General features: G+C 37.9%; 2 protein-coding genes across 5 annotated transcripts in view; one reads left to right on the top strand and one right to left on the bottom strand.

Annotated features, from left to right (window-relative positions):
- The first annotated feature begins 432 nt into the window (after positions 1 to 432).
- On the top strand, positions 433 to 4025 carry LOC107757120 (PQ-loop repeat-containing protein 3-like). The gene is made up of 7 exons (XM_016574505.1): positions 433 to 697; positions 2627 to 2709; positions 2797 to 2866; positions 3003 to 3060; positions 3262 to 3382; positions 3457 to 3498; positions 3594 to 4025. The coding sequence occupies exons 1-7, from the start codon at positions 552 to 554 to the stop codon at positions 3683 to 3685; spliced, it is 612 nt and encodes a 203-aa protein (XP_016429991.1). The 5' UTR covers positions 433 to 551; the 3' UTR covers positions 3686 to 4025.
- A 2759-nt stretch (positions 4026 to 6784) lies between these two features.
- The window catches only part of rock2a (rho-associated, coiled-coil containing protein kinase 2a), a 70641-nt gene continuing 58318 nt past the window's right edge, over positions 6785 to 19107 (bottom strand). Inside the window, exons 23-31 of one of the 4 annotated variants that reach the window (XM_016574498.1) lie at positions 18835 to 18929; positions 18493 to 18684; positions 18237 to 18405; positions 17813 to 17883; positions 13709 to 13797; positions 13476 to 13554; positions 13071 to 13329; positions 12273 to 12486; positions 6785 to 8544 (exon numbers count right to left, since the gene is read on the bottom strand). In XM_016574498.1, the coding sequence (XP_016429984.1) occupies positions 8478 to 8544; positions 12273 to 12486; positions 13071 to 13329; positions 13476 to 13554; positions 13709 to 13797; positions 17813 to 17883; positions 18237 to 18405; positions 18493 to 18684; positions 18835 to 18929 (1235 nt within the window). In that variant the 3' untranslated portion in view covers positions 6785 to 8477. Of the gene's footprint in view, positions 8545 to 9659; positions 10787 to 12272; positions 12487 to 13070; positions 13330 to 13475; positions 13555 to 13708; positions 13798 to 17812; positions 17884 to 18236; positions 18406 to 18492; positions 18685 to 18834; positions 18930 to 19107 lie in introns of those variants that run through there. The other 3 variants (XM_016574499.1, XM_016574497.1, XM_016574496.1) reach the window with 3 other exon arrangements.

Below are 19107 nucleotides of genomic sequence, written 5' to 3'. Positions count from 1 at the left end.
TTATTTATTTATTTTTTGCACAGGTTAGATCTTGCACTACTAAACTTGGGAAAACAGAGTGAGAATAAATAGATAGATAGATAGATAGATAGATAGATAGATAATGAATGTTATAGTTTACCAGATAAAGGGGTAAAAAGCAAGGCATTTTCAGGCAACTGGCAAATTAAAATCACAAAATTCAAACGTTTTATTGCTTAATAGTATGTTTGGTTCTGTAATTTTGCTTTCTAAATGTAAATTACTGAATATTTTATCTTTTTCATTATTGAATATCTTTTTCATGACTGAATATCTGTCACCATATTTGTTGCGGATGACCTAGTTATTCAGCCGAATTGAAGGTAATAACAATAACGACATTCTGTTCTCTGATGATCTGTTGGCGCCAAAGATGGATGAGACGCATTGTGAGCTACGGGCGCTGCGGAGGGTCAAATCTCGCGCGCTGATGTGATGTGTGCGGAAGTACCGCTAATTCAGCTAGTAACAGCTGGAGCCGCTTCGTGCCAGGATCCCACAAGCGGATCATAGAGGGGGCATTAATAGAGATGGACGGCAATTTGACGCTGCATTTGGCGAACTTCAGCACTCTGTTCGTGTGTATGGTGCTGAAGTTCCCGCAGATATTCGTGCTGATGCGGGCCAGAGCGAGCGCTGGTGTCAGTCTGAACAGTCTGCTGCTCGAGCTGCTCGGGTAAGAACTTCACACTGACTGACTGATTGAAATATATCTGTTGCATGAAAGGCTGTACGAAGACATCCGGACTGAGCTGCACCCAGCTGTGATACAAATATATGGATGTTCTAGTAGCATATGAGAAGTGTATGTACATTAGTACACTATAGGCTTTAGTGTAAACAATGGCTGTATTAAATTAGTAGCCTGGGGTCTTCAACTTTTGCTTTCCAGGGACCCCCTGATGTACAGAGACCCACTGTCACATACTGTATAAAGCAGTGTTTCCCCAAACCATGACTTTTATAGCAGTGATCGCTGGATTGTAAAAAAGAAAAGAACTCTGTTCTACACTTATTTCTGCATATAGTAATCCACGCACTATAGTTGTTAAAGCTTTAGTAATTTTGTGTTTTTGTCACTTTTATTAGTTTTTTTAAAATGTTTAAACTTTTTTTATTTTATAAATTTCAGTAACCTTAATTCATTTAAAAACATTTAATTTAATGACATTTTACATTTGTATGAATTTTCATGATTTTTAAAGATTTTATGACTTCTAAAATTTCTATTAATTTCCTTGACATTTTTCAGGCATTGAAATCACAACGACACAACACTGAAACAGTGTTATTATCGGTAATTAAAACTAAAACTAAAGCCATAAAAACACTCTTTAGTTGAAACAAAATAAACATCTGAAATAAAATAAAAAACTTGAGCTTATTTTATTTCACTTTAATTATTTTTTATTTATCTTTAAGTACTAAAATAATCCAAACTACACATTAAAACTAATAAATAAAAATTATTAAAGAGGCATATGTAGACATACTTTTAAATAAACTAATAAAAATAACAAAAACAACTAAATTACAAAAACTTTAACAATTATAGTGAAAACAGAAAATATAAAAATAAAATCAAATTCAAAATATTAACAAAAACTACAACAGTATATCACTTATACTAAAATAACAGTGGCCTGAAAACCTGGTGTATTGTCATAATGCCATATGAAAGGATTTATTATCAGTGAAAGTGACATGACTTGTAGCCAAGTATGGTGTCCCATACTCAGAATTTGTGCTCTGCATTTAACCAAGCGGCAACCCCCCGCTCTCTCTCGTGATGCCATCAAGGAAGTGACATAAACTGTAATTCATCAACTGGCCGCTAGAGGCTGGCTGCAAAAGGGAGTCAATCCCATAGACTCCCCATGTTAAAATGCCCAACTTTACAGCAGAAAAAACATGTTTACAGCCTGGTTCAAAAAATTATTTTGGTTTATATAGCTAATTTTGCCCTTCATGACAACTGTGAGGGGGGTGAATTTTTTTATAAGTCATCCGTTTAAATTATATTAAGCCTTAAAGTTCTGCATAATTAATGGCGTGGCCACTTGAGTGACAGGTGGATTGCCGCTGCTGTCACCACTGTCGAGCTAGGTGGGCGTGGTTTCAGCAACCAGCTCCCGCCTTTTTGCCCATTTTCGATTATCCGGGAGTGACGCGTGGTGACGCGCTGCCAAGATGGCGACGGCCAGCTCTGCCCACTTTGAGCTTCAAAAACCTCTTCAGGAACCTACGGGTGACGTCACGGACACTACGTCCATGTTTTTATACAGTCTATGCATTTAACCCATCCAAGTGCACACACACCTCATCTCGCCTCAGTCTGGTATTGAGGGTGGAAGAGAGCGCTGGTTATTCACTCCCCCCACCGACAATCCCTGCCGGTACCGAGACTCAAACCCGCAACCTTTGGGTTACAAGTCTGACTCTCTAACCATTAGGCCACGACTGTCCAGATTTTAGATTTAGATCAGATTTTAGAGATCAAATAATAATTGGCAGACCCTAGTGTTAAATATCAAATGTATGTTTTTATGGATGGCCAAAAAGTGTCCAGCTTAGTTCTTCTGTGTGTGTGTGTGTGTGTGTGCAGGTTTATAGTGTTCATGTCCTATCAGATGTATTATGACTACCCACCGCTCACATACCTGGAGTATCCCATCCTCATTGCACAAGGTGAGCACAGCTGACAGACCAGATTCTGATGCTTAAACACCAGTCTCATCCAGGCTCATTTGTAATTTCAATCGTGTGTGTCCACAGATGTCATTGTGCTCCTGTTAATCCTGCACTATAACAGGAACCTGAAACACAGCCTCGTATACGCAGCACTGTATCCTTCAAACCCATGTTGTCAGGTTATGCTATTCATCTGGGCACAGAGTCAGAAATAATGTCCCAATAACAATTAAAACCTGCCCAATTTAAAATAAAACAAAATATTTCATTTCTTTTACTGTAAGAATCAGGTTTGTGGGTGGATGGCAGCTGCTCACAGTACAGAAGTGGGTGATTGATCTGGCCATGGTGAGAACATGCCACTACTGATCCAAATGCATTTGCATTAGTGTCATATTTACACTTAGTTCATCTTATTTTGAATTTAATAGATTCAGTTTAAAGGTATAGATAGCATCCTTGCAATTTCTTGAGGAAAAAAAAAAATCTTATTGACCACAAACTTTTGAATGGTAATAAGAGTTACTTTTTTTTTTGCCATTGTCTCAGAGTTTGTGCACTTTCATTAGTGCCAGCAGTAAACTGGCACAGCTTCAGTGTCTGTGGAACTCAAAGGACTCTCGGCAGGTCAGCACTCTCACCTGGGCTCTGGCCACATATACATGCCTGGGTAAGTGACACAAAAGGAAAACTAAGCACTTCTCCAGTTTGTCATACTGATATTGAGTGTTTTCTGTTTGTCAGCGAGGATCTTCACCACCGTCATCACCACAGGAGACACACAAGGTCAGTAAGAGCTTCCTGATGGGATGTGAACTGATTTGAAGTGTTGATTGTTTGGTTGAGATGCCATCTTTATCTTTCCTTTCTTTCTACTCCAGTTCTCATTCGGTTTGTTGTCATGACAATTCTGAACATGTGGGTCACAGTTACAGTCATCTACTACAAACCTCATGCAGTGAAGCAGGATTAAGAGGATGCCACATTCTTCATACAGTGTATCTCAATGTATTCTCTGTCTGCTGGTGGGGTTTTTTTTGTTGTTTTTTTTAAGAAGAAGAACTAAACTAGATTCAGGTCAGGTGCTGTTCGGACATAGCACTTTCTGTATTGCTATTTAAAAGATTTAAGATTGACTGACTTTGGGTAAGTCTGTACAACCAAAAATCTTATAATGCTCTGGATTTCCCATTTGATTTATTTACAGTGCTTGCAAGGCACTTTTTTGTTAAATTTTAATCTTAGTTGTGCTCTATATATACAGTGATGACATAATATTTAGGGCTGTCAAATCGATTAATCGCGATTAATCACATCCAAAATTAAAGTTCGTGTTTACATATCGGTGTATATTTATATGTATACATAAAAATACAAAAACACACATGTATATATTTAAGAAATATATATGTATATATAAGAAATATGTGTTTGTATAATGCACAGCTAGCTGTGTATTAAAATCGTTTAGTGCACATCTAGCCATGCATTATCCCGCTTATACCATGGTGATTTGTCAGCATTGACAATTTAAATCTGTTAATTATGTTTGCAGTGCAATATTTGACTGGAAGGGTAAAAATGACGGTTATTTTAGTCAGTTACACCTGTAGACATAGCATTCTGCCTACTTTAAAATTAGACAGAGATAAAGTAGTGCGCTAAGATCACATTTATTTTAATTAATTGTAGCACTTATTTGAATTGATTACCGAGAGAGATGAAAGTTGCGTGTGTGAATTACCTGCGTCTGTGCGTCTCAGTGAAGTTGTGAGTTTAGTTACTTCAAAAACAGCGATTTTACCTTTCGTTACTGAGAAATATAATATAGCAATTATTTTATCAATAAAATTCACAAGGCGCAACAGTTTCTGTACTCCCGAATGCTTTAAAGCAGACACAGTTGGGTGGTAAGATTGCATTTTATTTGAATGAATAATTAGCCTACAATATATAGGCGATAGCCTACCTCAATTCTCCACAGAAATAGTGCTAACATCACATTTAATGTAATACATTGAATTAAATAAAAACTAAACAGAAAAAGTTGATAATTGGAAAGTTTAGGCTACTGTTTGTTTTTGTTATTTTATTAGGCTACTCAAATTAGCCTTATAAGTCCACCGAGGCTAATGGATGTTGAACTTCACATTTCCATTGATCGTGAAATTAGACACGGAAAAGGGTAGGGTTATTTCATGTTTAGGCTTGGAGGAGGATGGATGTTTGAGCAGTCTGTTTTTTGTTTTTTTTTATTGCTTGTTGAGGCTCGAGATGTAAGAATGTCACTCCACGCCCTCCTCTCCGACAAAGAAGGGGCCCAATATGACCGCAAACTAGCCTCGCATCAGTGGTCTGTCACTGATATGATCTGGCGACTCTCTAGTCCGGCGTCAGAGAGGCGACCAACAGTAGTGCTCCGCAAACTATGGTTTGTGTAAATATGTGTGATACCTTCCACCTGAAAGACAAAAATTTCAAGTAGGCCTATGCAATTTAGATTTGGAAAATATAACTACAAACAGTTTGAATTCATAGGATTAAAAATGGAATATCCATTAAATATCTTGGGTACCTCTTCACAAATATTTTTTAGCGTATTGCCGAGGTAGTTGAACCCCATCGACTCCTTGGGGAACCACACTTCAGTGTTCTCGAGTTTGCACAAAGGGATGCACCTGGGATCCAGATAAAACCAGCAACATAGTGTTGGCCCATATTCGGCCCACATCTGGCCCGTGTGGAATAGACGCCGGGCCGGATCTGGGCCAACGCTATGTTGCGGTCTTGGAAGGCTCCGGCATCAGATGGACACTTTGATAGGTATTTTTTAAAACGGTTCATGGGACAAAGTGGATCACCGGGTCACGCAAACATAAATCCTCACAAAAAAATATTTCTGTCGGATGCAGTGGGATCCTTCTTTTTTTTTCTTTTTTTCTGGGTTATGCGCCAGGGTCAGGTACTTCAGGCCATTCTCGTCTTGCCAGAGAACAAAGGACTCTTGATAGGTTTTGGGTTCTTTTATTTTGGGTGCGATTAATCTATTTAACAGCCCTAATTTGTATACTGAATTGCAATTGGTCTTGTCTTCCTTGCATCTATCAGACCATTTTAGCCGCTTTTACGCTTTGATTCTTGTGTTCAGCTTAATGTTAAAATTTTCCACACTTTTATTTTGCTGCCTTGCTAGTATTTTCTTCAGAACATGCAAATCTATTATGTATTGGGATGTGGGACAGTATATATTTGTTTTCAGTATAATTGCTTTAAATCTCATATTCCCATGAAGGAAAACAGATATGAATGTTGTGAACTCACAAATGATGAATTGTGTTTGACATAAGAAGGATATATCAGAAGTCTGACCAAACAGTGTTTTGAAACAGTACATTCCTATCCTTCACTGATTCTAACACTGGCCATTTCTTGCCTGTTGCATTTGTACATGTTCAGATATACTGTATGTTTTTTAAGTTGTTATACTGTAAGAAGTTTAGTAACTGTCTTTTTCTTCTCAGAAAGGAAATATTTTTTGACCACATTTTCAGCTAAAGAACTGTTCAAACTGATTAATGATCAGGTTGCTGAACAGACGGTTTACTGTAGTTCATAAAGGGTTGATGTTTACACATGCACTATTTTTATATTGAGCTTCATGTATATTGTTCTGTATTATATGCTGATATATTGAATGCATGGTTATTAATGCAATATTAACACAAAACCAATAAACCATAGGACTCTTCTGAACTCCAGATGTTCTAGTACAAGAAAGGTGTTACTTAGAAAATGAAATTAAGATTTGAAATGAACTATTAGGTCTAAAGCACATCTAATGTCTCTTCTGTAAGTACGTTAATAGATCTGTTCATTTGTCTTTTATAAATCAATATAAAAGTGTGAAAATGTCTAGATTATTTTTTATATATTACAGAATTCAATAGTATAAAGAACTATCATGTTTTATAAATACATTTTTCTGAATCGTTCTTATGTGGTAATCAACTGGACACCCCAGGTAATAAAAGCAAGATGTATTTTAACCCAAAATATTCTTTGACAGTTTTTGAACGCAATAACGATCAATACAGATGTCATACGTGTATTAAGAATGTATATTATTTCTGATTGAAGCAGACAAAGGAATGACCACATTGTTTATATTAAAACTTTACTTCCTTTTACTACATTCACAGCTATATACCTATTTAACTGACTACTTGTGTTTACAAAAATAAGCAAATGTTATACACGGTTTCCAAACAACACAGCTACATATGCTTTTCATTTTATTGTCAAACAGTACATCAATATAAAACATGCAAATCTGGAGGCAGCGTTTTAAAATTAAAAAAGTGCCCAGACCTGTATAAATAGCAAACCAACTGGTAAGATGGCAGGTCAAATATCGCTGTATATTCATATATTTATATATATAATGTGTAAAAGAACACGGATATGCATTCACAGCACACCCAGAGATACACACTGTTTGCTAGGCTGAAGATACAAACAAAAAACTTTGACCACTTCAAATTCCCAAATTAAAAAAAAAAAAATCTACAAAATACTTCATGAATTTAAATGTGGTTTTCAGACATTCTAGTCTTATGAACATTTCAGTTATTTGCTTGGAAGATGAATCAGTTTTTGGCTCAAATCGTAGCATCGTAAAATTTAAACTTTTATCAGCTGACGATCAAATTCCTAAGACGACTGGCCAAAAACTGACTGCAGATCACAATTTCAAATCTAGAAACATTTTAGAAACTCCTGCCCACATGCACAGCTCACATCTAGATGTTGATCTGTGTTAATCATACCATCATTACATTCGATTCATACTAGGGAGTGAGCAGCACAGGTGTCCAGGAGAGCATTATGGGATGCATTCATGACCAGAGAAGGTTTTAATCAAGCTTTGATCACACAGTGGGGTAAACAAAAGTAAAAACACTACAAGAAGAAACACTACAGCTTCATTGCATTTATGAAGTGATGAGAAACATATGTAGTGGTGTTTTCTAGCCATTTATGTGGTGTGTTGCACTACTGTCTATATTCAGCCATTATCTAAAAAAAAAAAAAAAAAAAAAAAAAAAAAAAAAAAAAAAAAGACTACGGTCAGACCCAGCTGTCGTCCACATTCTCTGGCCGATCCAGCGGGGTTCAGTCTTAGCGTTCAGGTCAACTCTGGCCTTGAATGAAGTAGTCTGGTGTGACGCTGACCCTTTAGTTTTGTGTAGAACTGTTGTGCTCTTGAAGTCGAAGCAACAGTATGCCCAGAGAATAAAAGCCATATCACGACAGCAAAGCCTTCATCAACATTTGTGCATCTCTCACTTTTTTTTGGATTTGCCAAAATGTGCGAAAAGTTACAACAAAGGTCTTTTGTTGATGTGATAGGAAGAACCCCAAATCACCATGTAGCAGCACCAGATTCCCAATATAAGGTTAACTAGAGAATGAGGGAGAAATCGAGAAAGACAAAGAGAAAGTTAGTTTCACCACATTTTAACCCAAGAGGAAAGAAAAATCCTTCGTTCATTAAAAAAAAAAAAGCACCACAGCGTGCCATCATGCTCAAGGGAAGCAGATTAATACACCTGCAAACACACACAAGTCGCAAACTTTTATTGCAAAAGGGAACAAAATATAAAAATACTGTTTTGATACACATTCTCTCATTTTGTTTTTCCTTTTACAGTACAGCTGAAATGTCTTCTTGATAAACAGTTTGTAAACATGGTAATCAAACGGACTCATTTGTTCAGAAGGCTGTTGGTGGAGTCTTCTCGCCTCATCTTTGGCGTGTCCAGTCGAGGGGGACTAGGGCAAGAGGGTCAAAGGTCAAATAAGAAACACAAGCAGGCCAAATGCCAATTCTCTGAAAAAACCTCCTCTCCTTCAATAGTAAATGAGAAATGATTGGAGAAACTGTTCAGCTTTGCATTGAAGAGTGCCTGCTGTGGGCTTGGAGGGCAGAGAGGGTGTTCATGAGAATTGGTATAGAAACTTCTGCTGGGTCATGGCAAATTCTCCATATCCCATCTTGGCCAAATCTTTCACACAACTAGTTAACACACTCAAACATGCGTAAATTTGCTGCAACGGCAAACAAATCCAACTGCACACAACAAAAAAGTCACTCCATGACTCTGTTCCAAAACCAAGTGAGCAGTCTAGAGTTTAGTGTTAGCACAGAGAGCATAAAAATATTTACACATACAAAATACACATGCAAATACTGGATAAAAAAAGCATTTTCAATTTGATTTAACTGGTTTTATTGATACATTTTGATAAATTGAAATTGATCATTAATACTATTAGCATTTTATTTACAATTTTGAATAGATTATTTTAGACATATACTACTGTTCAAAGTTCTAGGGTCAGCAAGATTTTTTTTAAGGAGATTAATACTTTTATTTGACAAGAAAGCATTACATTGACAAAAGTGACGGTCAAGACATTTATACTGTTACTAAAGATTTCTTTTCCAAATAAATGCTGTTCTTTTGAACTTTTCACCATATCAGTTTTCACTAAAATATTAAGCAGCACAACTGTTTTCAACATTGATAATAATAAAATGTTTCTTGAGCATTAAATCAGCGTATAACTATTTCTGAAGAATCATGTGACATTGAAGACTGGAGTAACGGCTGCTGAAAATTCAGCGTTGCCATCAGAGGAATAAATTACACTTTAAAATATATTCAAACAAAAACAAAGTTATTTTAAATTGTATCTATATTTCACAATATTACTGTTTTTACTGTATTTCTGACTAAATAAATGCAGCTTCGTTGAGCATAAGAGACTTCTTTCAAATCGATTTAAAAAAAAATCTTACTGACCCCAAAATGATAAATGTCTGATATTAAAATTCTATTGTTTCAATAAATATGCTACAAGTGAATTTAGACATCACAACATAATAATGTACTGTATAAAAATGGATAACATTTAGCATTTGATAACATTTATGTTATCAAATTACTAACTGTAAATATAACCTTAGTGTGTATTATACAACAGCAAATAATCTAAATGCTGCCAAAGTGGGTGGGTTAGGAGGTTTTGGAACAGAGCCCCTATGTAAGCAGTTACCCTGTTTCAACCCTACACATGCTCCTCAGAAATTAAACGTATGGTCATAATCTACGTCATCCACGTCATCCAGAGCCCAGTGCCAGTCCTGAAGCTCCGAATCCAGAGGCCTGCAGGTGGAGGAGAAAGCATTCAGCCAAGCCTTCACCAACCTCATCTCAGTAAGGTCTGGAGGTAGTTCGCTAAGGTGAAGCTACACCTTGACACCTAAGAGGTAATTACTATAACAGAGCTAAACCTTAAAAATAAGATCGGCCACTGCTTAATGTCTGCTGAAGCTTTAAAGGCCGCACATCTGTATGCATCTTGGCTTTGGTGCTAAATGTGCAATCAATTTGAAGATACAGAGCTCTTTGTGAGAAGTTTTAAATCTTCTGACGCATACTTTTAGTATTTAGCCTTTAAATTCAGTGTTATTAGTCACAATTAAAAACCTGATTTGATACAAAAGAGAAAAAGTGCTTTGTTAATGTCCAAGCTGTCATCTTGCATCCCAAGTTACAAGAAATAGCCCAGCGTAACACTGTTTAAGTTTTCTATCCGGTAAGCCACCATTAGCGAAGATCGTAAATGTTATTCTGTAAGTCAAGCACCGCGATTTAAACCTTGCAAGCTCCTGAATGATGTTTCTGAAGCATCCTACAATAAACATCAATACATCCTCCATCCAACTTCCAGGTCGGCAGTCTTCTCCTCTCACCCCGTGTTGAACTGGTCTGGAGTACAGGGTCTGAGACTTTCCTCTCTCTTGTCCATGTGCTCCTTGTGGCATTTGATCTGACATCTCTGGCATTCCAGAGCCAGAGGAGGTTTGAACATGTTCCACAGGGGTTTGGTACAGGCCTCGCAGTTGGCAGGAAAGTGGTAGAATAAAGGAATAAACTCATGTCCCTTGTGGTAGATGAAGCCAGATTTCTCCGCACATGCTGTTGGTTCCGTTATGTTGTGCACAGACCTGTGTATCATATAGAGTACCACTCTAGTGTGTAACCGATGCCAAACACATGCCTAGCGCTTCTGCACAGATTTTATGAACAGCCATCTTAGAATCAGACTTTACAGAACAAGATGGTAAAGGGACAGTTCACACAAAAATGAAAAACAGGAGTAAATTGTCATCATTCACTCACTCTAATGTTGTTCCAAACTTGTATGACTTTAAATTCTACACAACATAAAAGATATTTTACGACGCCTAAAATTTATTTTTCCATCAAATGAAGGAATGACAAGAACTGGCAAATGATTTTTTTGAAGTAACATTTTACAAGAAAATACTACGAGTCTTTCTACTTTATAAAAAAAAAAGAAGAAAAAAAAGTGTTACTTGTTTCTTTGTGAAAATTTGCGATTTTTGTTTGAGAAATTTTCTGAGTGAAAATAGTTTCAAATTAAATCCTACACTATTTTTTTTTCAGTGCACCAAAAATGTTATCTTGACAGCAAAATGCTGTCAACACAATACATAATTACACAATACAAATTACACTGTGGTGAAAAAATCATGGCTTTCAGGGGGAAAAAAACCCCAGAAAAAAACTAAACTAAACTAAAACTGACTCATGTGTATACATTAGGGATGTGCATCTCCATGACAGAGGCCGATGCATAGCCAACGATACCATACATTAAAGATACATATGAAGCAGCTACCAATGCAATGCGATACGATTTACCCCTATTACGATGCAGTGCGATCCGATTTCGATTCAATTCAACACAGTGTGATTCAATGCAATACGACGCAATAGAAAAAAATATGAAGCTATGCAATTCAATATGGTACAGATAGTTTACTTTTATTTCTTTGGTTCATTGTTATTATTTGGTGGAAGTTGCAGCTCTACCTCTGCCATGTTAATCTATATTCTATGTGACTCTCAGGACAGGTATAGCGCATCTAATGATTATATATAAATAAATCGTTTTTTACCAATGCAAATATGTTAGAAACGATGCATCGCGATACAAATGTCAACTTGTAGCCAAAACACACTTTTAAATGAATGCATCGCTTCGTTAACTTTTATGCCGATGCGATTCGGTGAATCTTACCATCACTATTATACACTAATGGACATGTAATTGCAAAACCACTTCAAAAGTGCTCTTTTCTGTTTTTTGTATTGTATGTAAAAGAGTGGTTTGGGCATTCTGCTAATCTTATTTTGAGTCATGCAGGAATGACATGAGAATGAGTAAATGATGAAAGTTTTCATTTTTGAACAAACTGGTCTGAAAGCATCTGTGAATGAAAACCAGGCCTTTCTGTAATCCTCTTACTCTACAGACTGACACTGATTAACACAATCTGGCCAATGTATCTGGACTGACACAGTGTAAACTCTTCATTTGCCACATGAAAACAAGACAGAACTGGACATAGCCTTTGACTGACAGAATTTTGCATATAAATGGGGATGTCGAGGCTTAATACTCACCTGGGTTTGCCGGAGGGTATTTGTCGGCTGGGTCTCTTCATGGATTGACTGCTTTGTACTTTAACAGGAACTCTAGGAGAAGAGCGGTGAGGGGCTTCTGGTGCTGGAGGTTTTTTGGGGATCTTCTTCACGAGCCGACTAACCCACTTCTGCTGTTCCTCCTGAGACAATGCTAACAGCAGCAGATTTTTAGCCGTAGACACGTCATAGTTCACTAGGGATAGAGACGCAAAAAGAAAAAGGGGGTGAGGAAAAAGGAGAAAACAAGTGAATGGGACAATTTACTTCAAACGCACAATACAGTTTAGAAAAAAAAAAAAAAAAAAATCCTACTGACCCCAAACTTTTGAATAGCAGTGTACATAAACAAATCTCTTTCTCCAACAGCATTTCTAAACATATCTAGCGTGGTCAGCCGATATGGGCTTTGCAGATGCTGATATGTGACTAATATAATTCTGATATACTCTGATATGACTGATATATTGCTTCTGCAGAATTGAGATCACAGTGTGTGAGTGGTTGCCTCTAAGGAAGGAATGAGTATCACTGTACCACTAGTGAAAAAAAAAAAAAAAAAAAAAAGGAATCTAAAAATTTATAAAAGAATTTGTGATGAAAGCATAAAAACTAAAATTATTATTATTTTTTTTAAACCATTTCATAATCCCTTTGCTTTCTCAAAAAGTAATTCCTAATTGAATAAATACTTTAGAACTGAAAATATTATAAATATTATACCCAGGGAACCCTTTTTTTCTTACCCATTAAGGTAGTAAGAAGAGCGCTCCTTCTCACCTTTACAGGGAGCAATGATTTCCTCTTTCTTGTCCATGTGGTCTTTGTGGCACTTGATGTGGCATCGTCTGCATTCGAGAGCTGGAGGTGGTTTAAACATGTTCCACAGGGGTTTGGTACAGGCTTCACAGTTCGTTGGGAAGTGGTACAGGGTGGGAATGAACTCATGACCCTTATGGCAAATGTAGCTGGACTTGTCCCCAGGAAGAGGTTCCAGTTCTTGCTCTTTCTTGCTCTCACCCTCATTAGCGTACAAGATCTGGAGGAAGCAATGATAAGCAATGAGCCCTTTGTTTACAGACGTTATTCTTAGGATTCAAATCCGATCTTATAAAACTTCGACAGGTTTCAAGTTTAAAAGTTCCCTGATACTCCGCCTGTGGTATCTGTGGTGTACCAATATACCTGGAATATTCTGGGGATCTCTTTGGCGTCAGCACGATAGACGTCCGTCTGGGTTACCGAACGCACATGAAAAAGTTTACTGTCAAGAGAATGCCAGAGAAATCAAGATAATGATAAGATGACAGAGATGATTTAAGTCATTAAGATAAATGACAACTTTTTTTTCACTGGGACAAAATGAATGAGCTTGGCGTTTGTTTAACTAAATGGATTTAAAGAGTAAAAAGACTCACTCTATGTCCAACACCATGTAAGGATTGGAATGCTCTTTGTCCTGCTCACTGTTGTAGAAGAGAATCTTCTTGCTGCTCACCACAACATACTAGAGAAGAGAAAAGAAACAAAAGACTCACTGAATCACTGGATGGGATTTCTGATGCAAGAGTATCCTTCCGAGGTCAGTTTTGGTAGCTGAGCTGAACCAGACAGTTATAGAAGTGCAGAGGACAGATTCAATGACTGCAGAGTAGAAATGTTTCAGCAGCTCCTGTGGCAGGTTCAGCTTCCTCAGCTCCAGGCTGTTAAGATTGCACCAAGCAGCCAGCTCTTTAATCTCCTGTCTGTAAGTAGACTCGTCACCGTCCTGTATGAGGCCGATAAGTGTGGTGTCATCTGCAAACTTCAGGAGCTTGACAGAGGGGTCCTTTGCAGAGCAGTCATTGGTGTACAGGGAGAAGGGCAGTGGGGAGAACACACATCCCTGAGGGGCGCCAGTGCTGATCGTACGGGTGCAGGATGAGAATTTTCCCAGCCTCACTAGCCGCTGCCTATCTGTCAGAAAGCTGGTGATCAACTGGCAGATGGAGGTGGGCACAGAGAGTTGGGTTACTTGGACTGGAGGATTGGGATGATAGTGTTGAAGGCTTCTTGTCTTCTTTTCCGGAAGACCTGATGCACATCATCTTCACTGATCTAAAGTGCAGGAGGGGGGAGAGGTGGGTTGCTGGATGTGTTCATGGATCCATGGAGAGAGGGTCAGAATGGGTGTGGGGTGTGAGACAGGGTTTTTCAAACCTGCAATAGAACTCATTCAAATCGTCTGCCAGTTGTTGATTCAACACAGTGCTGGGGAGTGGTATCTTGTAATTGGTAATGTCTTTCAGTCCTTTCCACACTGAAGCAGGGTCATTTGCTGAAAACTGGATTCTCAGCTTTTCTGAGTAGTTTCTCTTAGCCACTCTGATCTCCTTTGTCAGTGTGTTTTTGGCCTGTTTATACAAGACTCAGTCCCCATTCCTGTAAGCATCTTCTTTGGCCCGACAGAGCTGTCTGAGTTTTACTGTGAACCACGGTTTATCATTGTTGTAAGTTAAATGAGCCATGGTAGGAATGTACATGTCCTCACAGAAAGTGATGGATGATGTTACAAGTGTCTGTGAGCTCGTCCAGATCATTGGCAGCAGCTTCAAAAACACTCCAATCAGTGCAGTTGAAGCAGACTTTTAAATCCCACTCTGCTTTATTAGTTCATCTTTTTACAGTCCTTATAACAGGTTTAGCTGATTTCAGTTTCTGCCTGTAGGTTGGTATAAGATGAACCAAACAGTGGTCAGAGAGCCCCAAAGCTGTCCGTGGGACAGAGTGACATGCATCCTTTATTGTGGTGTAACAGTGGTCCAGTATATTACAGTCTCTGGTAGGATATGTAACGTGCTGTCTTTATTTTGGCAGTTCACGGGAGTAGGGCTGGGTATCGTTCAAAAAAATGATACCTTGACTTCAATACCGGTTCCTGAACTATACTTTTTTCAATACCAATTTTATGAAATCCATTTGAACAAGATTACATTTCACATTACCTTATAAAAAAAATTTTTCAGTTTACTGACTCAAAAACATCTCCTGAGCCACTGCACAAAGGAACAAAATGTAACCAACACAATAAAACAGTGAAAATAATTTTAATTAAGTTCAAATAGTTTTCAGTGCAAAATGAAGTTTTAAGTCAGTATGGGCGGCTCGCTGCTGCATACTTAAGATCTTTAAATCACTCAGCAGTTCTTCAAAAAAATTGCATGTCTGCTTTTTGAGGAGACAGACAAGCCCTCTCTTCACTGATGAAGTCCCCAGGACTAATGTCCCTAGGCTTCGTTCACACTAGTGCGTTTTCATTTTAAAATGCATAGCTTAAACAGGATCATCATTTCTATTCATTTTCCACTGATTTACTGATGAGCATTAGCTGCTTCTAGGGCCCGTGTTTTCTCTTCCGCGACCGCTGTTCTGACTCAGAGGAAGCTCATTCGCTGTTCATCTGTCACTCATATTAAGCATTCATAACCCGCCCTGCCTCAGACGACGAGCGTGCGTTACACTTCTAGAAAAAACAATGAGATTCTGCCTATTATCATAACAATAGTGTGTTTACATGAGAAATGCAGCAGGTGTAGCGATTAGCTTGATATAAAAGGCTACAAATAACACATTTCTGCAACATTATATGACCAAAACCCTCATTAGACTGGAGGTTATTACAAACACTCGATGGTGGTTTAAAGTAAGTTTTGAGTAAAAGCATAGTATACATTTTATAAATTGTCTTATGTAGCATGATGCTACAGTGTGCATAAATGGTCACGTAACATGCGTTTTCAATGATGCCTCGCCAGAGCCAATCATTGATTTAGGCACATAAAGCATGCTGCATGCTTACTGGCTCACTGACATTGATGAGATTAACCCCTTAGGTATCGAAATTTGGTACTAAACAACAAGACATTTTTCGATACTCGATGGTATCGAGGCAATTCGGTCGGTGCCTAAAAAGTTTCGAACGCGATACCCAACCCTACATGGGAGAGATCTGCTTTATAAAAGACCCCAAGAATGATTATAACAGAGTCCTTAGTGAAACAGAAATGTCAAATAACAAAACTAAATAGAAATTTTAAAGCAATTTTAAAAACTTTAAAATTTTAAAACAAACCCTAAATCTAATCAAATAAATAAGACAAAATAAATCTCTTCATATAAACAAAGGCTACCTGTGCTCTTTCCATTTAAAATTAAAGGCAACCACTGCATTTGAATCACAACCCAAAGAAAGATGCTGAATACATGCAGCATGAGCAGTTTTTTAAATCTAAATTAGATTGCATAATTTGACATTTTTAAACAAAAACAGAATGCTCTGACTTTGGTTTTGTGAAACTATACTACATAAAACATCTGCACGAAACAAAGAGCAGAAGCTCTTAATGAGACGCAGATTCACTCTCTGACAGCAGGTGGCGCATATGGAACAGCAGCGAAAGCGTTTCCTTGGTTACCGCTGTAAACAAAGCAGAGCAGCGCTTATGAATGCTGCTTTAATATGAATTATACAGAGACGAGATGAAAAGAAAATATCAACTTTTAAAAACAGTCAGTTCCCCTCAGAGATACATTTATATAAACTCTCACCCCCAAATGTATTGCAATTCGTTTAACATCTCAACCGATTTGAATCGTCACATATTTGTATCGATTTTCAACCAGCTCGTGGTGAATCCCTACTTACAGTTGATGAAAAGTGCTTCTAGATTGGGACAGCACATCTTCTTTAATGCTGTTACATCTGTACACCACCTTTCGTTGATGTAAAAGCATGTCCTGCTGTGATTTCCCTGTTGATTCTGCATCGCGATCCACTCTGAACAGCTGAAAGCCCGGCAGTTGTAGCGCGCTGTCTGGAATGGCTTCATTCAGCCAGATTTCCGTGAAACACAGAGCAGCAGAGTTTGAAAAGTCCTTATTTATCCGGGAGAGCAAAAGAAATTCGTCCGTTTTGTTGGGTAGAGAGTGGAGATTCGCCAGATGGATACTAGGCAGTGCCGTTCTAAAGTCGCGCTGTCTGAGCTTGACGAGGGCGCCGGCTCGCTTCCCACATTTGCGTGTCTTAAAACGCTTGAACAGCGCCGTCGCTCCGCCAACTACAATGTCCAGTAAAACATCAGAATTGTTGAAAACCTGTGAAATATTGGGTGGTGTGTACTGTTCAGCAATTCCTCCCTGGTGAAACTGATTGTAGGAATATAACTAAAAACAGCACAAACTAACAAAAACATTAAAACAACGGCAACATCCATCCGCGGCGACATCTTGGAAATAGATCTTTGTTCTACTATTATTAATTGTTCATTTTGTTGTAACTTGTTTCTTTGTTCTTTATTTTCTTACTGACCTTTACTCTTTTTGAATACTCAGGAAAAAATGAAGCACTGATTACTTAATTGACTGTTCCATTTTATTGTCACGTTGATGTTAATACTATTGTACTTTTTTAAACAGCATAGCATCACAGCATCCTTAGCTAACTGCTTGCTTTAAAAATGCAATACTCCTGTCTAAAAACATACCTTCCTTTCCCACCCAAATCGTTTGGTGTTGTTCCTCACTGGTAAAGATAGCCAACCCTCCAGTCTTGTCTCTGTACAACACGCAGAGAAAGAGATGTATAATAAAACAGAGCCGTTTTATAAAACTACACCAGAGAAAAGCCTTTCAACAGAAAACATGAGGTCCAGGCAAGTCTTAAAAGGTCAAAAGGTCATGCACTGAACACCATGCAGGTCACCTGTAGGGTCAGGCTCTGCAGTGAGGTGAAGGGTGAAAGATCAAAAGTTGAACTGAGAACAAGACCAAAACTAAGCAGAAAGGAAGGAGGGTGACATGGAACGATGTGGAAAAAAACACGAGGAAAGTTAATTAAAAATGAAAAGTTATAAAAGAGGAGAGAGAAAAACAGAATGAAAAGAAATTTGGAAAAGAACTCAACAGTACCTGGTAGTGATTCATCAGTGTCCATTTCTGGGCCGCTGCTCATACTGGCAGAGTCGAGCGACTGGACGTTAAGAGAGTTCAGCAGGCTGCGCAGCTGCTCGATATCGCTGTCTTTACTGTCCAGAGCCATCTGCAGCTCAATACGCACCTGAGACTCATCTGCCAGTTGCTGCAGGAAATAAACGAGAGTAAGAAACAAGCAATCTGACTCTGTCAAGAAGTGTGGCATTCTTCAGACACTGATTAGCAGTCATACCGCTTGCATGTCGTTGATTTCTCTCTGGTATTTGATGATAGAGCTGTTGAGCTTCTCCCTCTCGGAACGCAGCTCCAGCTGCAACTTCCTGTTTTCTTTCTCCTTCCTTCTCACGTCTGTATCATTTCCACGGCGACTTCCACCACCTCTGACCTCCTTTCTATTCATGATCTCTGCCAGCTTGTTCACCGCCTAAAGTAAAAAGCCGGTAAAATTGAAAAAAAGTCGTAATTGAGGCAGTAAATTTTTTTATAAATAAATAAAAATCTAAAACTTGATTCGCGGATCAGGATCTTGAAAATTTTATTCATATTTTTCTACAAGGACAATGTTATGATGTACCTGTGTTTTGAGAGTTCTCTCTGACTGAAGCTGTTTCTCAAGGGCTAGTTTCACTTGAATGATGGACTGCTCTTCATTCTTGAGATTCTGCAGGTCTGAAAATCAAAAATGCTCTCAGTCATCACAGAGACACGAAAAGCCAAACTCAGCCACTGTGAAACCTGTGTGAGCAACTCTAAAAATCTAAAATATTAATTAAAAAAAATAATGTAAATATTTGAAAATATTTTATTTTAAAATTACATTTCAAATTACACACATTATATATATATA

The sequence above is a fragment of the Sinocyclocheilus rhinocerous genome, unplaced genomic scaffold, assembly GCF_001515625.1.
Source record: "Sinocyclocheilus rhinocerous isolate Xijiao unplaced genomic scaffold, SAMN03320098_v1.1 scaffold503, whole genome shotgun sequence".
Classification (NCBI taxonomy): Eukaryota; Metazoa; Chordata; class Actinopteri; order Cypriniformes; family Cyprinidae; genus Sinocyclocheilus; species Sinocyclocheilus rhinocerous.
This window is presented reverse-complemented; position numbering and strand designations above follow the sequence as displayed.

What these genes read in the sequence shown, in the direction of transcription:
- LOC107757120 (XM_016574505.1), top strand. Translation starts at nt 552, where the DNA reads ATGGACGGCAATTTGACGCTGCATTTGGCGAACTTCAGCACTCTGTTC. An exon ending in CTGCTGCTCGAGCTGCTCGG is followed by an intron (nt 698 to 2,626) that starts GTAAGAACTTCA and finishes GTGTGTGTGCAG; the next exon opens with GTTTATAGTGTTCATGTCCT. An exon ending in TCCCATCCTCATTGCACAAG is followed by an intron (nt 2,710 to 2,796) that starts GTGAGCACAGCT and finishes GTGTGTCCACAG; the next exon opens with ATGTCATTGTGCTCCTGTTA.